Genomic DNA, 19,982 nt, shown 5'->3' on the forward strand with positions numbered 1-19,982 from the left:
TTTTGAGACATACTTTCTTCTGTCAAGTGTGGGACAATCCTCCCTTGGGCAAAATCAATGTTCTTTGCCTTCTGGACAGTGCCTCGGCCATTCTATTTTGTACAGTGGGGCTAGACTAAAGATGATATCCAATTCTGTTTTCAAATTACACTAGTAAAAATTCACTGCATTTTATTAACTTTGGTTGGGTGATGTTTTAAAAAGCAACACTATTTCAGCCAGAAAGTACCATGAATTGATACAAACCTTTTATTTGCCATTGTACACCTACATTTTATTCACTGTACCCTATTCCACCTGTACCCAAAGGCCCTGAGTGAATACCTGAGTACAGCAAAAGGAGCATCCACACGGCCGTAGTTAAGTACATACTTGAACAGTTTGTTGTTCACGGCCATGAACAAGATAGAAATCCTGCAGAATAAAATCGTGAAAAAGAGCAGTGTTCACATTTATAGTTTTCCTGCTTAATTTTTTGAATCACAGCCTTAGCATTCCATTTAGAATTGGTCAGAAAAAGACACTCCTGTCCTACAGAAAAATCACGTTTCAGCATTTGTTTTCCTCACTATACAAAATGAACACTCAGAATGTTTAAGTTCTTTATACATGAAAAATCAAACAAATTACAGTTTGAAAAATCTCAAAGCTAAAGAGCATTCACCATTAGGAACATTTTCATTTTGACAGAAGATACCCAATCTGAATTGTAATACACTTGTTTTAAACAAAATGCTTAGATCTTTTGAAAGAGTATGTTTTTCTGTAACATTGTTCCAAAATTGTAATTTTCACGTCAAGTTATTATTTAGTTTAAATTGCCATTTCAAATGAACAAAACATAATTTGCACACAGAAAACAGAGCAGAATGCTGCAAATGCCAAGCCTGCAGTCCTGTCTCAGGAATCTGGAGTTCTTTGTTGTATGATGACAGTTCCAAGAGGTGAACTTCCGAATCCAGAATACCACCACCAATTTCAGTGGGATGAGAAAACTTTCCACAGTTCTTCTTACTGCCTGCTGTAATTAACCTCTCTAATACCCAGGAAGCAGGCAGACAAGGATATCCCTAAAGCCATACAAAGATATATGAGGGTCTACATGGATCCAGACCAGGGCTAACAGGGATCCAAGCTAGTTCTTGGAGAGTCAGGCCTGGCTAGGCTCTCTTACACCACTGGATGTGAGCTTGCTCCATGCTTTTGTGTGATAGTACACTTATGCCCTTAACCTGGCTAATTCACAAACTTTTCAGTACCAGTATTTCAGCACCCAGAGCCTACTCAATCCACAACACTGGCTATTCAAGATGAGCAACTCTAACCACCTTTTCAAATTATTTTATTACTTTTTGGTTTTCCACTATTATTCTTTCCTAAAGCTCATGCTGGCTTGTTATTCCTCATCCGATAGTTTAAATTGGTGCTTTGCTTGTCAATGCAATTTCTCATACTGAGACATTGCTTATCCACTGGTTTCTTGCCCATTGCATTTTTATTTTAAAACAAAAGTATATTGTAATATATTTCATAATGTTTAAAGACCTATTTGTATACTATACCTCATCAAATTCTTCTGTCATTTTCCTTATGATTTCTGCATTTTGCATGTTCCTGAACATTTCAATTCTTACAGTACCTGTAATGTAATGAAGGAACAAAATAAATTAACACAACCCATTTTTTGTTATCTCAAAATATCAATGTTTTTCTGCTGCTAAACTTACAGCTCAATAATACATATGAAAGAGTATATAATACAATATAATACAATACAAATATAATACAATACGAGAAACTCATTGAACAAGACTGTCTTTTGAATAAGTGGATAAAAAAACCCCTCTGTTCTGCAAAGTGCTATCAGACTAGGATTTAGTAAAATTTTCCATACTTTTACTCTTTACAGCTGAGCAAGTGTGATACACAAGTGATAGCAATGCAGGACTCATGTAATCTCTGCGGTTGCCAAGTGTTTTTAATTTTGTGTGCAAAATAAAATGAAGACCATCTTTCAGTTCCACGGCCACTACTAGTAATTCTCCACTTTTTATGTTGGGTCACCTGGTTTACAGATATACCACAATCTCTATGTGGAGACACAGGAGTGGTTTTCAAACAGCTTAGCTTGGAACCAGCATGGCTTATTGACATAGGCACAGCACTGTGTGAATGGAGCTACAGCACCTGCAGAGCAGAGCTAGCACGATTGCATCGCATGGTGCTCCTGTCAGCAAGTTTTTCCAAAACCAAAAGCTCCAAAGGGCTCAGTCAAGATGTGAGCCAGCTCAGGACCAAAAGCAGCAACTGCATCTATGTTATTCCTTCATTTGGATTATGCCATTCCCTCCCATTACCTGAACGGTGAAGTTGATAGGATTAACTTTTCATTGTAAATTGAACAAAGCTACCTCAATTGAAAACAGAACAACACAATAGCAATAAATGAAAATTCTCATGACTTGATCCTAAAATCAGTCAGTATAAATGAATACAATATTTTTACACATTATTGTCTTCGCAACTAGACATTGTCTAAATATCCAACCATATAACACAAATCAACAGAGAACTTTTTTTTTTTTTTTGCTAATACATGATCTTCTTTTTGCCACTTCACAATCTTCTTTTGTTAATGGAGGAAATGCAGAAAAATTAAGCAAACTGCAGAGCTACAAAATCCATCCCAATGTCATTAACATTACAAAGAGTAAGTCTCCTTGCTTTTGCAAAAAATTCAATTGGATTAATGATACACTGCATGGCTCCAAAAATTCAAACCATAACAGAAGCAGCTTAACAGCTAATAGTATTAGGCCCTGTACAAAGGATAAATAAAGATAATTTAAGTACACTAAATATTATGAGAATGTTTTAATTCCAATATTTTATTCCTTGAAAAACAAGCATTAGAAACATACGCATTTCAAAATATGCAAGCCCAGTTACAGCACACCAATCCTCTATATCTTAGTAGGGGTACTGTTTTACAACACAACTTAAATATTGATTTCTTGAATTGGTTTTGCTTCTTCATGAAATAATATTTACTTGTTATCTATTTCATAGGGGGTAACACTGTGAACCTCAGTTCTAACAATGGTGATTTAAGTTTGTGCATGGTAATTTCCATATTATTAATAAACAATTAGTAATGCAATATATTAATATAAAACAAGAAACCCAAGAGAATGCTACCATATGACAGCTGAATACCTGTTTTATCAGCTTGGAAATCATCTGTAAATGCAGCTACATTTTAATGTTTCCCCCAATATTGAAAGTTTTGTTTCAAATAAGTGAAACAGTTTCACAGTACATCTCAGAGTATCGAATAGTGGACAGCTATTCTTAGAAATCCACCTCAACTGCATTAATACCCCTTTCTCTCACTGCATGCTGTCATATGTGGCTCTTTGCATTGGTAACATAACCCTTATTGAAAAAGTAACCTATTGACCTTTGTTGTTTTATTTCTTATAGCCCTGATTCTAATTTTATTCTTATCTGTATCTTCTGTTAATAACCTCAAATAGCTTCCACATATTACATAACCATGTTACTTTGTCAGAAAAAGTAAAAATACCATAACTAAAATTCCTTGTTAATGCACTTCACTCAATTCAAATCTCCTTTCAGCTTTGTGTAATTCTGTTGTGGTTCTCTGTATCTTTTCTTCCTGAGGATACAGAATGCAATTATACTGTGGTCATTATTACTCAGTGGCTCAGATATTATTACTTCTTAAATAACCTCCTGCATGTTACTTCACAGTCAAGTCAAGTATAATTTTTTCTTGAACAATTTCTCTCAAGGAATCTGTTTCAGGAGGTGACTGCTTAAAACACTGCTGCTGTAATTCCACAACTTTGCAGATGCAGTAACAGTGCTCCAAGAAAGCTGATGGCTTGTACTGGATGCGCACACCCTCCATGTTACTATCAGACCACAAATTGTACACACTGTGCCACAGACACATGGACCCTGCCCACTAAATTGGCCAAGGGGAGAGGCTGCAAACACAGGTGGGTTTCTCTTGAATCATGGAAAGGCTTTTTACCTTCCATGACTAGAACTGAGAGAGCATCACCTATCTCCTGAGCACTTAAGGATTTCGACTGATCGCTGTGCAGAGGTGTTTCAGATAAGGCTGGTGTAGATTCTACACACATCTTCCAAACAAACAATGATCCAGCTCTTTGAGAGGATCAGGCAGGGACATGGCATAGGATGAAACAAACTCTTGACATCTCCTAGGGATGGCAGGGTGGACAAGAGCTCAACATTACCCACGAAGTGTCAGCAGGCATTAAGAGGAGTGAAGATGAACAGCACTTATCAACTCACTGTCATGTCTCATTCTCTCCTCCACTTTTTATGACATGAAAGTCATGTCAAGCAAAATGAGCATTTCTACTTATCTGGCAGTAGGCAATAGCTTTGGCCTGACTGCTTTTCCTACCACCACCTTTCCCTCACCTGACCGAAACACAATCCTGTCTGTTTTTCTGGGAAACTGATTTAACACTCTGTAAATATGCTATGAAGACTGCTCACAACACATTTCATGGTGTCATCACAACATTTCAACACTGCAATGGTCAACACTGTTCAAATTCATAGTTTTTATGATTAGTGAAAAGCTAAACTCCCCAATTTTCAAGTGAATCCTTAAAATATAACAGATTTTCTATAAACTATAATTGAAGGTGTGGAGTGCATTCCTACAGTCTCTGCTTTACTCATGTTGCTACTAGTCGTCTATCCTTTTCTAAACTGAGTTTTACCTCTATCATGAAGCTCTCACTCTGTATTTAGTGAAGAGGATTTAACAAATTGAGAAGCCTATTCTACTTCAGTAATAAGTTCTCGGTTCAAACTTATTCACACATGTTGTGTTTTAAAAAGGTCTTCTCACTGACATGCAAGTGTATTTCCTTAATGACAAAATTCCAGTTTAACTTTCAGCTAAGACAGGTATCAATTAAATTTGTCAACAATTAATCATGTCACCCAACCCAGCTTTTAAAAGTGAGAAGAAAAAACCCATACAGAGGACACAACATTATTTCAACTAGACGGGAGAAAGACTAAAAGGGCCTATAAAAAATTGGATTAATACACTTAAGAAAAAACAACAAAGAACTGTGTACAAAACAAGACACAACATTTCAGGGGATATAACATACCACAGACTCAGTGGCTTCAAAACATATATGTATAGTGAGAAGACTAACCAGTTGTAATAGTAAGCCCTGCAAAAGAAAAGTAACAACAAAAATCTCCTAGACCTTTGGAAGATGTGTAAGCTCTCAAATTTCAGCAACAACCAACCTTTAATACCAGGAGTTTAAGAGGGTAGTCTTTGGATGCAGGTTGTCCCATGACTACCTTTCTTCCTCTAAAACAGAAGGTACTAACCACTGCTGGAAATCAGAGACCACCATCATACCAAATACTACACTCCAGCGGCTTCCTGCATATGGCAATTCTGGTATTTCTACAGGAAGGGAAGCCTGTATGACAGAAACAAGCCACTGCATAAGTGGTACTCCAGCTGTAATAGCCCACAGTCATTTAAACACTACTAATGAAAACAAATTACTCACTAGTAAATGGACTCTTGAAATCTAAACTTCTGACAGTTGGTAATAAATTATATACTATGTAGTATACTAACTGTACTATACAGTCAGTTTTAATCTCTGGTACTTTTATTCACAGAATCTACACAGCCGATTTTATCCCTCTTATTTTGGACCACCTGCCCAAACTGAGTTAGCTGCAAGAAAAGTGGTGGTAAAATTGCAGCTCAAGACTAAAGTCAATGGATATAAAGTAAGCCCACAGTGTCCTGCCAAAGAAGGATTAATCATAGGACCTTAAATTCGTGGTAACTGATTAGCATCTCTCAACCACACTTATTGGAAAAACAGTAACCAGAGGAAAGATTTATAAAGGCATCAAGATGAAGACACTAGAAGATTTGCACTGGAAAGTATCATATGAAAAAGGCAATGTGCTCTTCTGCATTAACTGAAAGTTGACAGTTGGGATCAGAGCACTGGGAAGTAGTCTTGACTGTTGAAACTGTCAAGAGAGGGCAAGTTTAATAAAGACCTTGCAAGGATGGATGATGATTACAGAATCGTTGGATGGGCAATATTTCTTTCCCTTGATATCATTCAATGTGCATTTCCTATACTTTTCTCCCCACTTACCATTTAGATCATAAGAAATAATCCACTTCTACAATGTCCATAAGTGCAGTTTTTAATCATCTCAGAAATGTTAGTGACAAATCTCCATATGAAAGATGATAAACAAAGACTGAAGTCAAACCATAAAGAGAACATTATTTCTCACTGCTCAACTTGGGTCACGGTACACTTCTGTAACACTTCATTTACTGTTCCCAGAAGAGAGCGGCCTGAAACTAACCAGAAATTACTCATGCCAGTAAAAAAGTTTATTTTCTGTGGCTTGCTCATGATCACATAGGAACACTGAAGGAGATCTTACCTCATTGGAATCAATAGGTGTTAATCACTAATCTAAATGGAAGCAGTATTGGGAGAGCTGAAGAGCATCCAAATAGATGCTGAGACTCGTAAATCCCACCAGGGCTCCTAACTCTTTATTGATTTCTGTGCTTGAAAACTGAAACACTTTACTGAAACCAGAAGTCAGGATTCTAGAAAGAAGTTAGCCTAGATACTTAGTTGAATTTCAGCTTTCGCAGCACATGCAGGAATAGATGACCCTTTTCTTGATTTATTCTCCAATTCCTCCTGTTGCACAGACTCTACATTTCCCAACTCCTGCTACCAATAAAGCAGTATTCAAAAGCCAGTATCTTCCTAAAAACACAGCCCTAATTCATCTGTAGAGAAGCTTTTGATGGTGAACTCTTAATGAATGAATCAGCTAGAATCCCAATGGAAAAAAAAAAGTACAGCCTCATGCAATTAAAACCTTATCAAACAGAGAATCACAGGCAACTGTTAAAAAGAATTCTAATGGTTCATCCAAGTCTACCCTCATACAACAAAACCAAAACCAAATATCTGTCAGTTCCCAAAATATGTTAAAATGTGTTCTCTGAAAACTCCCTGCAATGTTAACTCCTTACCATTCACCTGATACACAGTATACACAGGAAAAGCGTATTGTCTTGCTGCAGTCCAATTCTTTAATTGACCTTCTGCTTATTAATTTACATACCAGAATAAAATTTTGTTACCCTTAATTTTGTTTTACTTATTTTATGCATTGCTCTGATTTTGTCCAACACACTCCTGCAATTCTTGAATATTTACCTTTAATTCTTTGATTTTTCACATTCCATTTTGATTTTCAGACCATTGCATAGCGTATGACTCAAGTTGTTCTCTTGTGATAATTCCTATTCTTCCTTTGCTCTAGGTTATTTTGCACTTGAGTCTTGAATACATTTTTTTGGAACAGGAAGCTCTTCATTTTTTTTCCTTGGTCATGTTTCCCATGCAGACTTGTGTATCTATTTTTTCAGTATAGTCTCTTCCTCTTTTGAAGACCATTATCATTGTTTTGCCCTTCACTTTGCTCTCATAGAACTAGGAATATTAATATTCTAATGATTGACCTCATTTAAGTTGCCATCCCAATAATGAGAATTACCTCTAGAGGAAAGTGTTTTTCCATTTGTGCTCTCCATCTTCTGTATCAAAAAACTGTCACCACCACATTGTAAGAATTCATTGGACAATCCTTACCTTGCTATATTCTACTCCTTGATGACACCTTGTTAGTTTAAGTCCCTTCATCTCACAACCTACTGTACATCATACAACTCTATACACTGATTAAAAAACAACAACGAAGCTTTTGTATCAGGCCTTCTTGTTTTCATGCCTCATAGTAGACGTCTACAGCAGAAACTCCCAGCTTCTCTCCCCTTCTATCACTGCCTAGACATTTTCAAGAAAGCTATTCTACATTTCAGAACAAATGTAAACATTAGACAGGACAAGGATTTAGTGGCAAGCTCCTTTTCCTGAATTTTCAGACCTTGATTTTGCTAAAAAACCTTTCCAAACAATTTTCTGGAATTAGATAAAGACCAGAAAAGCCATTACAGAGAACTGCATTAGCCCCACTGTGAGTCTTAAGCTGTGTAAGAAATATACGAAAAGAACAGACTTCCACCAGACAGCAGAGAAAAGGACAAATAAAGTAATTTGTTACTTGTCATCATGAACAGATACTTGAGGGTAGAGACATGTTTCTCTGTTGCAGTGTGATGTTAAAGCTGAGAAAATCTGCAATGACATCTAGGTTCTGGAATGGAGGAAACTTTGGTCATTACAGTCCTTTCATCGCTCTTACTGCCCTTTCGTGCTCTCTCCTCCCAATGCCTGACTGCCACCTACAGTTCCTACTCTGTGCTCTTCACATGTCCAACAATGGCATGAACATATAACATACACAGTCATTAACTGAGACAGAAAGAAGAACAAAGGGGTCACTATTAAAGCATTTTAAATTTTACCTCCTCCATAATACAAGGCCCAGAAATCTGTTATCGTTCTGGTTTATGTAACTTAAACATAAGCAAGAAAACACTTTTTTCTTATTGTCATTCAAAAAATTAGCTGAACTGTTTCTCCTGGCCTTTCACAACCAAATTTAGTCTAAAGCAAGATGTCTTGCCCAGTACAGAAACCTCAATATAATCTCTTAAAGTTTACTAAACCGGAAACTGAGCTAAAACAATCAGTAATGTTAATAGTGCCAACGGCTATAAGGAGTTATCAATAAAGGTTGTCAAAAATGTTGGTAAAGCTGGGAGGACTTAGTAATAGCTTTGACTATCATAGGGCTCACTACACGAAACAGTGGAATTTTAGTATCAAATCCTTGCTATTTCTGATACCCAAATTCAAGGATAATTTTTTCATTTTTTAGAGTGAACAATTCCATATTACACTTCGAAGTTCAAAGTTCTGAATGAGATTAAGAAGTTGATGACTTAATGTATATAACTAGTGTTTCATATGATTTGAACTGCTCATCTCTCTTCAAAAACTGAATGTCATTTAACTCAGAAGGTAACAGTGAAGGTAACGATTCCCTCATTACAGGTATGGAAAGAAATACGTTGAAGACTGTCAGAAATTTTTACAAACAGGACAATGATTGGTGTCAATGACAATCCAGTTATCTCCCCTCGCTGGGGAAAAAAAAAAAAGTACACATTTTTATAGTAAAAAGTGATAGAAACTTAACATCCACTGTAAAAAAAACAAATCCTATGAAATTCCTAAGCTCAAATTACGTGTGAGAATTTGCTACTAGCTTAAACTATCCAGGGTGTCAGAAGAATAAAAAAAGGGAAAAATAAAGAATTCAGGAGTGACCCAAAGAACTACATACCATTAAATCTGATTGCTGTGCCAGACTGGAAGGTGATGTACTACAGAACTGGTGGGCCTATTCAAGGGTTGATGTTATTTTTGTGAAGTAATGCTTCACAGACCCCTTGGAGCTCCAGAAGGCATCAATAAGCAGCTAGAAGTCATACATTTATGCAACACATACACATTTTCCAAATCCTGTAATGATCTCCCTCATCTTCGTTCTTAAAGAAGTTGATATGCAATAATAGGGAAAGTTTTCAGATTAAAAGATAGTAAAGCAAGGAGAGCAAAATGGTCAGTTTTCAGAATGGAATGAACCTATCAATAGATCTTTCCAAGCATCGGTGTTGATACACATATGCTAAATAGCAGATATAAATGCTTTGAAAGAAAGGATAATAATGGAGCAGACAAATTTTGCTGGTGACAGAGTTATTTAGAGCAGCTAGAATTAAAGCTGACAAACAACACTGCCAAAGGATTTCATAGTAATGAAATTGATAAAATGGCAAACAATGCTCTTCAGGAAAAAAGCATGCTAATTCCACAGACTACTAGTAGAAAAAGAAGTAGGCCTACATAATTTAGTACATCAAAAAATAGAACATTTCATGTGTTCAAGTCTTAAAATTTTGATGAAGGAAACTTCCTTACTCTGAGTTTAAGGCAGATAATACTGTTTTGATATGGCTCTGCATTATGTGCATTTGGAAATTGTAAGCTGCTTTTCATCTTGATGTTAATGCCACTGAGTGAGTAACAGAAGCCAAATAATTAATAACCAAAGCCACTAAACTTGCAGTCTAGTATTTGTACTGACTGATTTCACAAAATAGATCTTCTCATGCTTTGATGGCTTCAAGTAGAATTTCTCACAAGGCACCCACCTTTTTGTCAGATAACTTCAGACTTGAACAACAGTAAATGACATGAACATGAGTAAAACGCTCAGGAGCCTTTGCTACCCCAAAGGCAGCGCTTTGCTCCTGGTAATGTCTTAATGCTTTTGCACTTGGAAGCATCTACAACTGCAGTCATCCAGCAGCCACATCCTGCCCTGCATTGCTTGAATTCACTCTGGCTGAATGAGAAGTCTGTGATCAAGGAGGACACTTACGCTTGAGGAGAGAGGGAAAGCACTGACTCCAATGTATTCTTGAGTTTACGCTCCTCTGAAACTTTCCACTTCTCTACTTAGTACTGGTTCCAAGATTCATTTCTGTGACCAATACTCATTGCTGCAGTTTCCTGCACATGTGCTGTAAGGGAACTTTTGTTAAAAAAAATTCCTCATGGATCTGATGAAACAAAAACTAACATATGGATTTTTGCACTCAGTAATCAGCACGAGGTGTTAGGAAGAGTGCAAATACAAGTCATCATCAGATGAATCTTGCATTTGGCAGTAGTTTAGGGTTTACCTGAACTGCAGGTTGTTAAGCCACATTGTGACTGTTGGATTTAATGGCTGCTAGTGGATCTATCATCTCTTAATCCATTTGTACTTTTCAACTCCACAGAACTGTGCATCAATAAAACCTGCAGTTTAGCTCCATATTTCTTAAGAATGTATCTCATTCTATTTTTAAAGCTGCTGCCTGATCATTTTATTTGATAAGCCTGAGATCTTTTTTTTGCAGAGTGAATAATTGTTCCTCTATTTGCCATTTTTTTCACCATTGCTGGGTTTTTCTCTCTAATTTTTTATATCCTTTTGGAAGTGGGATGGTCAGAACTAGATTCAATGCTCACAATGCAGGTGCAATATAAGTTTGAGAGAGACATTTTTTCCTTGTTTCTAATATACATACACATAAATTTGTCCTTTATTTCTAATTCTTAACTTTGCCTCTCAGAGCACTGCCAAGCAAGGAGGTTGTATTTTCAAATTATTCACAATGACAGCAGGCTCCAGGAGCAAAACATTAGTAACTACAGCTTATCACTGCATATGTGGAACCAGACTTTGGCTGCGTGCTGTCAGAAGTTACTCAAATCCAGCAATATAAACATAGGTAGTTCAGAGGTAGAGTTGAAAGTTAAGTGTTAGATACAACAATGTAAATATTTAAAGCCCATTTAGGTATATCTACTCTTTCAGAGTGCTTTTATCAAAGACTGTTTTCATATCTAGATTCACCCATCACCTGTGCTGTTAACATGCAACCACGTAAGCTTCCCTTTGTAACAAGAGGAGCCCAGTGTGGGCCTAAGCTCTCCCCCTCCTTCGGTGGGGATCTTACCTGTGTGTATAAATACCTGATGGGAGAGTGCAGAGACAATGGTACCAGACGCTTCTCAGTGGTGCCCAGTGACAGGAGAAGAGCCAGACAATCCAAACAGGAGCACACTCACAGAATATAACTGTGTAAGCATTTTTGTAGCCAAGGATGGAGTAAAAATATTATTGCCATTGCTAACAACAGGCCACAGGCATCGTAACTGTGCCTATGTTCATTGCGCACAGCCCTAGTCCCAAGCTGTTAGGCTAGTTATCAACGTGTTATGAGTACCTGCTGTGTGAACTGGAGCTCGGTACCAGGTGTCTCTTGTTATAATGCACAGTTCAAGTGTGGGATAATATAATAGCAAAGGCCTTGAAAATATGCAATCTGTCTGATAAACTGATTTCAGCTAAGACCAATTGCTTTGTACCATTACTTTGTACTTACATTGTACCAATATACTCTCTTTGTACTTTCTACAATATTTCACAGCAATTACAATAAACTCCAGAGCAGTTTAAAAAATATTGATTACTCCTCAAAGGAAAAATAATGGATCTCTGTTCCACCATACCGGAAGAGGCTTCATATGCTACAGATTCTTTATTATGCATTCTTCTGGATAGCTAAAAGGTTTAATCAACGAATTTTGAAAGTAATAAATAGATAATTATTATTATTTTAAAACAGATGATTTATTCCTGTTCTGTTTCCTATGATTTTTACCAAATGTTTGTCCACGCAAGGACAAACTCACAGCTACCTATTTTCCCTTGAAGTCTAGAATTGTAGAATAATTTCAGTTGGCAAGATTCCTGTCAGCTAGTCCAAACCCTTCCCAAAGCAGGAAGATAGATCAGGCTAGATCAGGCTGCCCAGGTGAGTTTTGAGTTATGTCCCAGGATGGTAATCCCACAGCCTCCCTGAGCCCTTATGCCTCCAGTACTTGACCACCTCATGGCAAAAATGTTTTCCCTTATATCAAACTGGAATTTCCCATTTTTCAAATTGTATCTGTAAACTGTCATCCTATTACTATGGAATTGCATGAAAAGTCTGGCTTCACCTTCGCTCTAGTCTCTCATTATTTGAAGAAAACAGGAAGATCTCCCTTTGGCCTTCTCTTCTTGAGATTAAGCAGGTCTGTTCTCTCAGCTTTTCCTCACTCAGGACAGTGAGAACTCCACTGAAGGCCTTCCGGAAATTCAGGCAGACTCTTTTAACCACATCACACTTAGCCACATTTCCTGCTTCAAACAACTTCAAGCTCTCTTTCACAGAAACCATCCATCAAGGACATCCACTTCAGAAGTCCATCATTCCTTCCACTTTCTATGAATGTGCTTGTCCCACCTACAGGTTCACACTGACAAGGCAGCTCAGCAGTGACCCACAGACATAACGTCAACCTTCAACACTCCTTCACACACGTTTTTGCCAAAGGATATTTTCTTTATCAGAGAAACAAATTTCTTTTTAGTCAATGTCTACATTTCTCCCAACAAATAAAACAAAACTCTGTAAAACATGGTACCTCCACTTACCAGGAATTTAGGAGGCAAAAGACAAGCACAGGAGTATTATATAGCCAGGGTCCACCCTCCTTCCCTCAGTCTTTCTGCTTCCCCTAATGAAGTATTGATCCTTTCCTCAGTCTTCTGTTACTCTTATTTCTAGCCCTATTTCTCAGTGTTTCTCAGAAGTAGTAAAGAAGGGAAGATGAAAGAGAAGTCCTAAAAAAAAATTACAAAAATATAAGTAATTATCTAGAGATCTTCAACTGATGCGAGAAGCTCTAGACTCCACAAAAAGTAGTATCTCAAAAGAAAGAAAACAAAGGAACAACAAAAAAAGAGAGAAACAGAATTCTTTACAGCACCTTTCTTCCCTCAAAGCAATAGGCCAGGCCTTTCTGTGGGCTGTGTCACACCTGGGTGTTGCCAAAGATCTGACAGAACTCAGCAGGCCAAAAAAAAAATGCAAGTCCCCTGCAGCTGCTGAAGGACCACCATGCTCTGCTTCTCATTCACTTGCCTCTTGCCCCTCAAGACAACTGATCTTGCTTTATTTATCTCAAGGAAGACACTGGTAACTGCATGAGATCTTTTCAAATACAGCTCTGAAGAAATACACTTGGTACAGGTCCTCTACAATTTTACTTAAACTGTTTGCTGCTCCAATATGTGGAAGGAAAGGATAAGGCATAAAAGGAGTGTCTGCATTTGCAGCATCTATACAATGTCAAATCTTATTAGCAATGGCACCACCAAACACACCAAAATCTCTCCAGGTTTCCCAGAGCCAATCCTTATTTTTCAGAATTCCCCAGTCACCACTCTGAGAGCCACCAGGCAACACTGACTGGTATCTTCCCATATCATTTATTTGATGGAAAAAAATCAGACATGTTAAACAACAACAGTAAAATAGACACTTTGTAAGCACTGCAAACAGAGCTGCAGCAGAAAGCTGAAGAGCTTTAACAGCTGATTTGATGAAAGCTAGTGTGCTTCATAAAATGAGACTGGAGACACAGAAACATCTTTGAAACAACTTATATCTAAAACATTTGATTTCCCTCATTAAACAAAAGCCACCACCTACCTGAAAAGTTTCTATGATTTATTAATCTGAAAGAAGGAAATGAGACTTGTGTGCATTTCTGTCTGTAAGTATGCTGCTTAATAAATTCTGAACTATTTGTTTAAACCGAATCTGACTGATCTTGAATATAAAATGCCCCAATAAATTTTACAAAAGCAGGTAGTTGAATTGAAGCCAAAAAGGTCATTCAGGCACAGTATGAACCATGACCTCAGTCTCTGTTAATCTCTCTCAGCCTCTGACTGAGGCTGGAGAAAGACAGGGACACTCACATTGTGAATGCTGCTGCTTCTTCAAAAGCTTCAACTGGAGCACACCAACCTCTTGCCCAGCAGCATTTGTCTATATAGCTTACTGAGTTTCCAAAAAGTTACAAGCTTCTTCCAAATCTTTTTTAGAGTTACATGGCATTCAGAACATCTCTCATAAAGAGTATCTGACACTTCATGAATACATTCAACAGCTTTTGTATAATTCAGTAAAGTTGATCAACACAGATACACTAGAAATCACTCTTCATTAGTTCTGCTTCTCATGTAGTCACTTATTTAGAGTATATTAAAGACTAAAGCATTTACTGACCACGATCTGTGAAAAGACAATGCAAAAATTAGCTGAGCTGGCTCAAAAGCAATGCCTTTATCTTTCCCTCCTCATTTAAAAGCATGCAAGATGAGTGAAGTTCTCCTTTCACATTTTTCCTGCTTTGCTAGGAAAAAAATTTCTGTTTGCTCTTATCTGTTAGCTCACTCCAATACCCTTTGTACTTTTTTGACTTTCCAAACACATGTATGGAGGTTTTTCTTTGTCTAAGGAAATACAAAGAATTTGAGAAATCAAATGCAAAAAAATACATCATCTTTGTGCTTAGAAACTAAAGCAGAAATTAAGAAGTGCCAAACAAGATGCTCTGTGCACTCTTGATTTAGTCTCTGTGTGTCAACTTTGATGAGTCACCAACTTACATGGTTATCTATTATACTGTCTAGCTTCATTAGCCACAGAAAACAGAACCGTTTTGGAATCAAATAGGAGCTGTGTAGGTGAAGTTATTGTATCTCCGATGTGTGCAGCTCTTGCTACAGCCAATGAACTAGGTAAGGAAGTGAAGGAAGAAAGAGGATGGTCTTACAAGAGGAATTGATTAGGATGCTGCAGACTGCTATTTTTTTTCACTTCTAAGTTCCTGTAAGAGTCTAGATAATTTAAACTATTTCAAAGATGGTCCATAATGGCATATTCTCCATTTCCCAGGCATCTACCTTGCAGTCTCATGGATGAGTTTACAGAAGTGCAGTGCACAAACAATTGTAACTGCATGTACACTGACTGTAACACCGTCCTTCGGGTATGTAAAAAACCCTAAACTTAAGAAAAAGGGGAAAAGCTTGAATTAACCCTTCTTACTGGAGAGGGTAAAGAAAAGGGCTTAGGCTAGAGTCCTGCTTTTTCCTTATTGCAAATACATAGATATTATACAAAATTAAGAACTTCAAGTTTCCATTCCATAAACTTTTCTTTAAGAAATCTTCTAGGTACTCCGAGCCTAGTCATTAAGCTATTTGAAGAGAAGGAGTAGGAAATCAATAACAGCTATGGTTTAAAACATGTAACATGTTATCTGAAAAAACCTCCCCACAGGGAGTGGCACAGATACTGTATCTGCTGTCTCAAAAGCTTTTTGTATCAATGACTCTGTGCCTGGATTAGCCATTTACAGAGCAGAGACAGGATCTTTACTTTATTTGCAAGGGGTTTACAAAGAAAAACTAGATTAAACCTTATAGAAAAAAGCCCTTGAGGAAAACTTTTTTTTTTAATTGGAACTTGGCTACTATGGAAGAATAAGAGGAAGCATCATATTAAAAGTGAAATTAAAACAACACAATGAATAGTTGCTCAACATGTTTTGGCATGGCTAAGAGAACAAGAGAGCACGTACTAGAGCCAAAAATCAGTAGAAGTCTGGATATGCTTGTAAAAAATATAATACAAGAGGGAACTGTCACCTCAGAACTGAGAAAACAAACTGTTGGAACACACAGATCACAAGAAGTGTTGACAAGACAAATATAAGTGGGAATGTGGAAAAAGGAGCAGAAAACTGAGAAAGCTCAACATATAACTTGTTTCTCAACAGTGGATGTCTAGGATTCACTAAGAAGTATTTGAGAACAAAATGTAAAAAAAGATATACCTATGTAAACTAGAAAGACAAAACTTTACGTAAGTGATAAAGCAGCAAGTACTGAGAAGAGTGCTGAAAGACAAATAGTAATAAATAGCAGATGAAATACAAGAGGGAATGAAGAGTTTGAGTACGTTAATTAACACAAACATAGTGGCCTCAAGGGGAAAAATTAATCAAGTACCACTAAGGAAAAAGGAAAGAAGAAAAACACAGAGGAACATTGCAAGTAAGGCAGGGTTAATCTGGAAAATGGCTTAAATCTTTATTTACAATCTCCTCTCTGATTGTTTTGGATCCTCTACCTTACAAATTTTAACATCAGAATTAGTTGAAATGGTGTGTTTTGCTCAAATTAAAAATGGCCCTGTAAATACATCAAGTATTATCATGCCACTAATAGTATTCTTTGTAGATCTCCAAATGCAAAACACCACTTATGCAGCCACAGAATAAAGCAGCCACCTTACTCCTCTGGTTATGTCTTACAGCTTGGTGGAAAAATCCTTAAAGTGGAAAAATACAAAGCAATACTTGGGTAAAATAAAATATTTTAACATAACCTACAGCTAATGTTTTTTTCTTTAAAGAACATTTAGTTTTCTCAGTATTTTGTAACAAATTGCTCAGAATGTTGGGGCTTTCTTCCTTATTTTTTTTCCCCCAGCTTTCAGCACTTTAGGCAATCTTTCCTTTTAAGGTTTCTCAGTGCTCCCTCTCCCCCCCATCAGTTTAAGAAGTCTGGAAGTCTTAGTATCAGGATGTCTTTACTGTAATATGCTGACATTTTTAAGTTTAACCATAATGCTGAATTTTCTGTACAGTACCCATTTTTTTGGCATACCTGCATTCTCAGCTGTAACTCCATGTCAACATAGACTGTCTAGTAATTGCTTTGTTGTCCTTCCCACATGAAATTTTCCTTGAAGTCCACGATAAAAACACCAAAGACTGTTATACTATGGATCAACTGCTTGACAAGAATATTAAAAAATTGCGTTACATTTTTAATTTATGCCCTGTTCAGCAGTATATTCTGGCTTTATCATTCTGCAGCACCTTAAAGCAGCCCCACAACATACTCATCAGATGAAGTGAGTATACTGCTATTTTGGCTGTTGAAGCAAAGCTAAACCACTGGGATGTACACCTGTCTGCCTCTCTCTTCTGCTTCCTAAGCTCATCTATGTAGATGTGCCCCCACAGAACACATTCCTTTCTCGTAATTTTCAGAATTCATAATTTCTTCCTTTTGCCTTATACTTTCCTGCATTTAAAAGGCACAAGTTTACCTCTTCATCCTTCACTCCACTGTTACAGAAGTTTCAGTTTCCCCTTCTCCTTGAATTTTCCCTATTAATGAGATCTCATGCATGTAATTAATTTTTTCTAGGATATTTAGCACTTTTTTGCTGTTATTACAGGCTGATAAGAACTAAAAAGAAATGCATTGAGGATTGCCCATTTTCAAAATGCCTACCACCTCACATTGTTTCCATGAGATCGAAGTCTCAAAATACCTACAGGTTAAATGCATTTGTCAAAATAGTGCAATGTCTCTCACTGTTTCTAATCAGAATGAACTGCAAGCTTTGCTCAACACAGGCAGACAGGAACACTACCAGGGGGTGAGGAGTGCAGATACTCACCTTTCCCCAGAGCAGCTTGTTGCCTAGTCTTCCTTCAGAGCACTAGGAAACATTAGCCACTTAGATCACTTCTGTGTGTATTTCCCTGAAAGAAAGCTAGGGGATATTCATCTGTGCATTCATCTGTGCATGTTAAATCTAAATCTAAGCCCTGCAGTTTATCTCTAACTTGTCCTACATCTTCACAGCTCGGTATTAAACCTGGTCCATAGTATTGCTCTTGAGTTTATAACCTACCATAATTGGAGCAAAGCCAATGCAAGTAAGCTCAACTACTAATACTGTATGCTACAATAAATACACTTTATAATCAAAACAGTGTACTATACTAATATGTATTACATTATAATGTATTATACTAATATTACTCTAGTACACAGTTGAAATCAATTAACTTACTTTGAGTATGTTAAAATTCTTCCTACCTTCCCCAACCTGTGATTACTTTTTCTCCCTAAAATGTATTAAACACCTCTGTAATCACTGAGTTAAGTGCACTAAGCTGTCATTCATGCACAAAACCACTGTCAAAACTAAACCCAACTTTAATTTTATATCCCAATTAAGGAGGTAAAAGAAATAATTATGGCATTACATACATACTATGCAAAGTAGCAGTACAAAGTAATCACTGGCCAAAGTATCAGACAACCAGAGCAATAAAGTAATATACCAAGTTAAACTAACTGACAATTGTTATAGGCCACCATGTCTTTCTCAAGACCAAACTGCTTATATCCAACAGTTATGACTCTACTCTGATAACACCTTGTGAACTGCTGAACCCAGCCACTGCCCCTTACCAGCAAACTGTTTACATCAAGGCCTCATTTGAATGCAGATATCTCAGAAACTTAGGGTAGAAGTTGGTTGTCATAGCTAAGTTAGCAGGTAAGAACCATGGGACCTATGATTAAGTCATAAATACCATATGAATGTAGTTTCACTCTTTGATCTTCATTGATGTATTTTTAATACAAAGAAATAACTGGAATGAAATGAAAGAGTGGTGAAAAGCAGGTCATGAGAAGTCTCTACAAAATTCCATGTGGGACAGAGAAGATGTATATGGAACAATTTGTTATATCTCAAAAAAAATCCCAAGGAAGTAGCCCGTGAACTACCAGAGAGCTAAATAAAGTGATTCTTCCACACAGCACATAACTGAAGTGTAAACCTACTGTTACAGGCTACCATGGAAACCAGAAAAAAAAAAAGGTTGAAAATCAGGTATCAAATCTGAGAGTGAGAACATCCTTCACTGCTATTAGACAAAAATGGTTCGCAAGTGCTTATAATGGGCCTGGGCAGGCACCTTTGCCGTTTGCAACATTCTTCTGTAAGCAGCTACAAGTGGACCAGACAGACAGGACATACAGAGTGTTTAAAAATCTTCAGAGCTCAAGTGTACTCTCCCACCACAAAAAAGAAAAAACAAAAAGTCTCTGTTTGACATAAGTATAAGTAACTCCAAATGTACACATCATAAATTAAACTCTAAGCCATGGATTTAGTTATAAATTGTCAAAAAATATATTCAATAGTGAGACATCATATGATATAAGGGAGAATAAGCTGTACCAGTACAACACCAGTAAATCAAATTTCTGCATCAACTACAAGCCTTTGCTATCTTGATGCTAGCCCCAGAAGACTGGAGTCTCCAGGAAAAAAAAAAAAAATTACATTAATAACAGATCTTGAGAACAAAAAGCAAACTAACTCAGCCAGGTTATCTGCATCATTATCATTAAGATTAAGCCTTTGTAATTCAGATAAAGAATTCAAGACCATTTGAATCTCTTATGATTCCTTTGTTAATCAGGACTTAAAATTCCAATCTGTTACTGAAATACCCACAAGTGGCACCAGGAATTGACTGGCATGTATTTTCTTCTGTATATTAATGGAAAGGATT

The 19,982-nt window shown here is 37.0% G+C and overlaps 1 protein-coding gene across 11 annotated transcripts in view; it reads right to left on the reverse strand.

Annotated features, from left to right (window-relative positions):
• The window catches only part of STAG1 (stromal antigen 1), a 207,162-nt gene that overhangs the window by 95,345 nt on the left and 91,835 nt on the right, over positions 1 to 19,982 (reverse strand). For all 11 annotated transcript variants that reach the window (XM_052804003.1, XM_052804002.1, XM_052803998.1 and 8 more), the window contains one exon: positions 1,563 to 1,639. In XM_052804003.1, coding sequence (XP_052659963.1) covers positions 1,563 to 1,639 — 77 coding nt within the window. The remainder of the gene's footprint in view (positions 1 to 1,562; positions 1,640 to 19,982) is intronic.

The sequence above is a fragment of the Harpia harpyja genome, chromosome 12 (assembly GCF_026419915.1).
Source record: "Harpia harpyja isolate bHarHar1 chromosome 12, bHarHar1 primary haplotype, whole genome shotgun sequence".
Lineage (NCBI taxonomy): Eukaryota > Metazoa > Chordata > Aves > Accipitriformes > Accipitridae > Harpia > Harpia harpyja.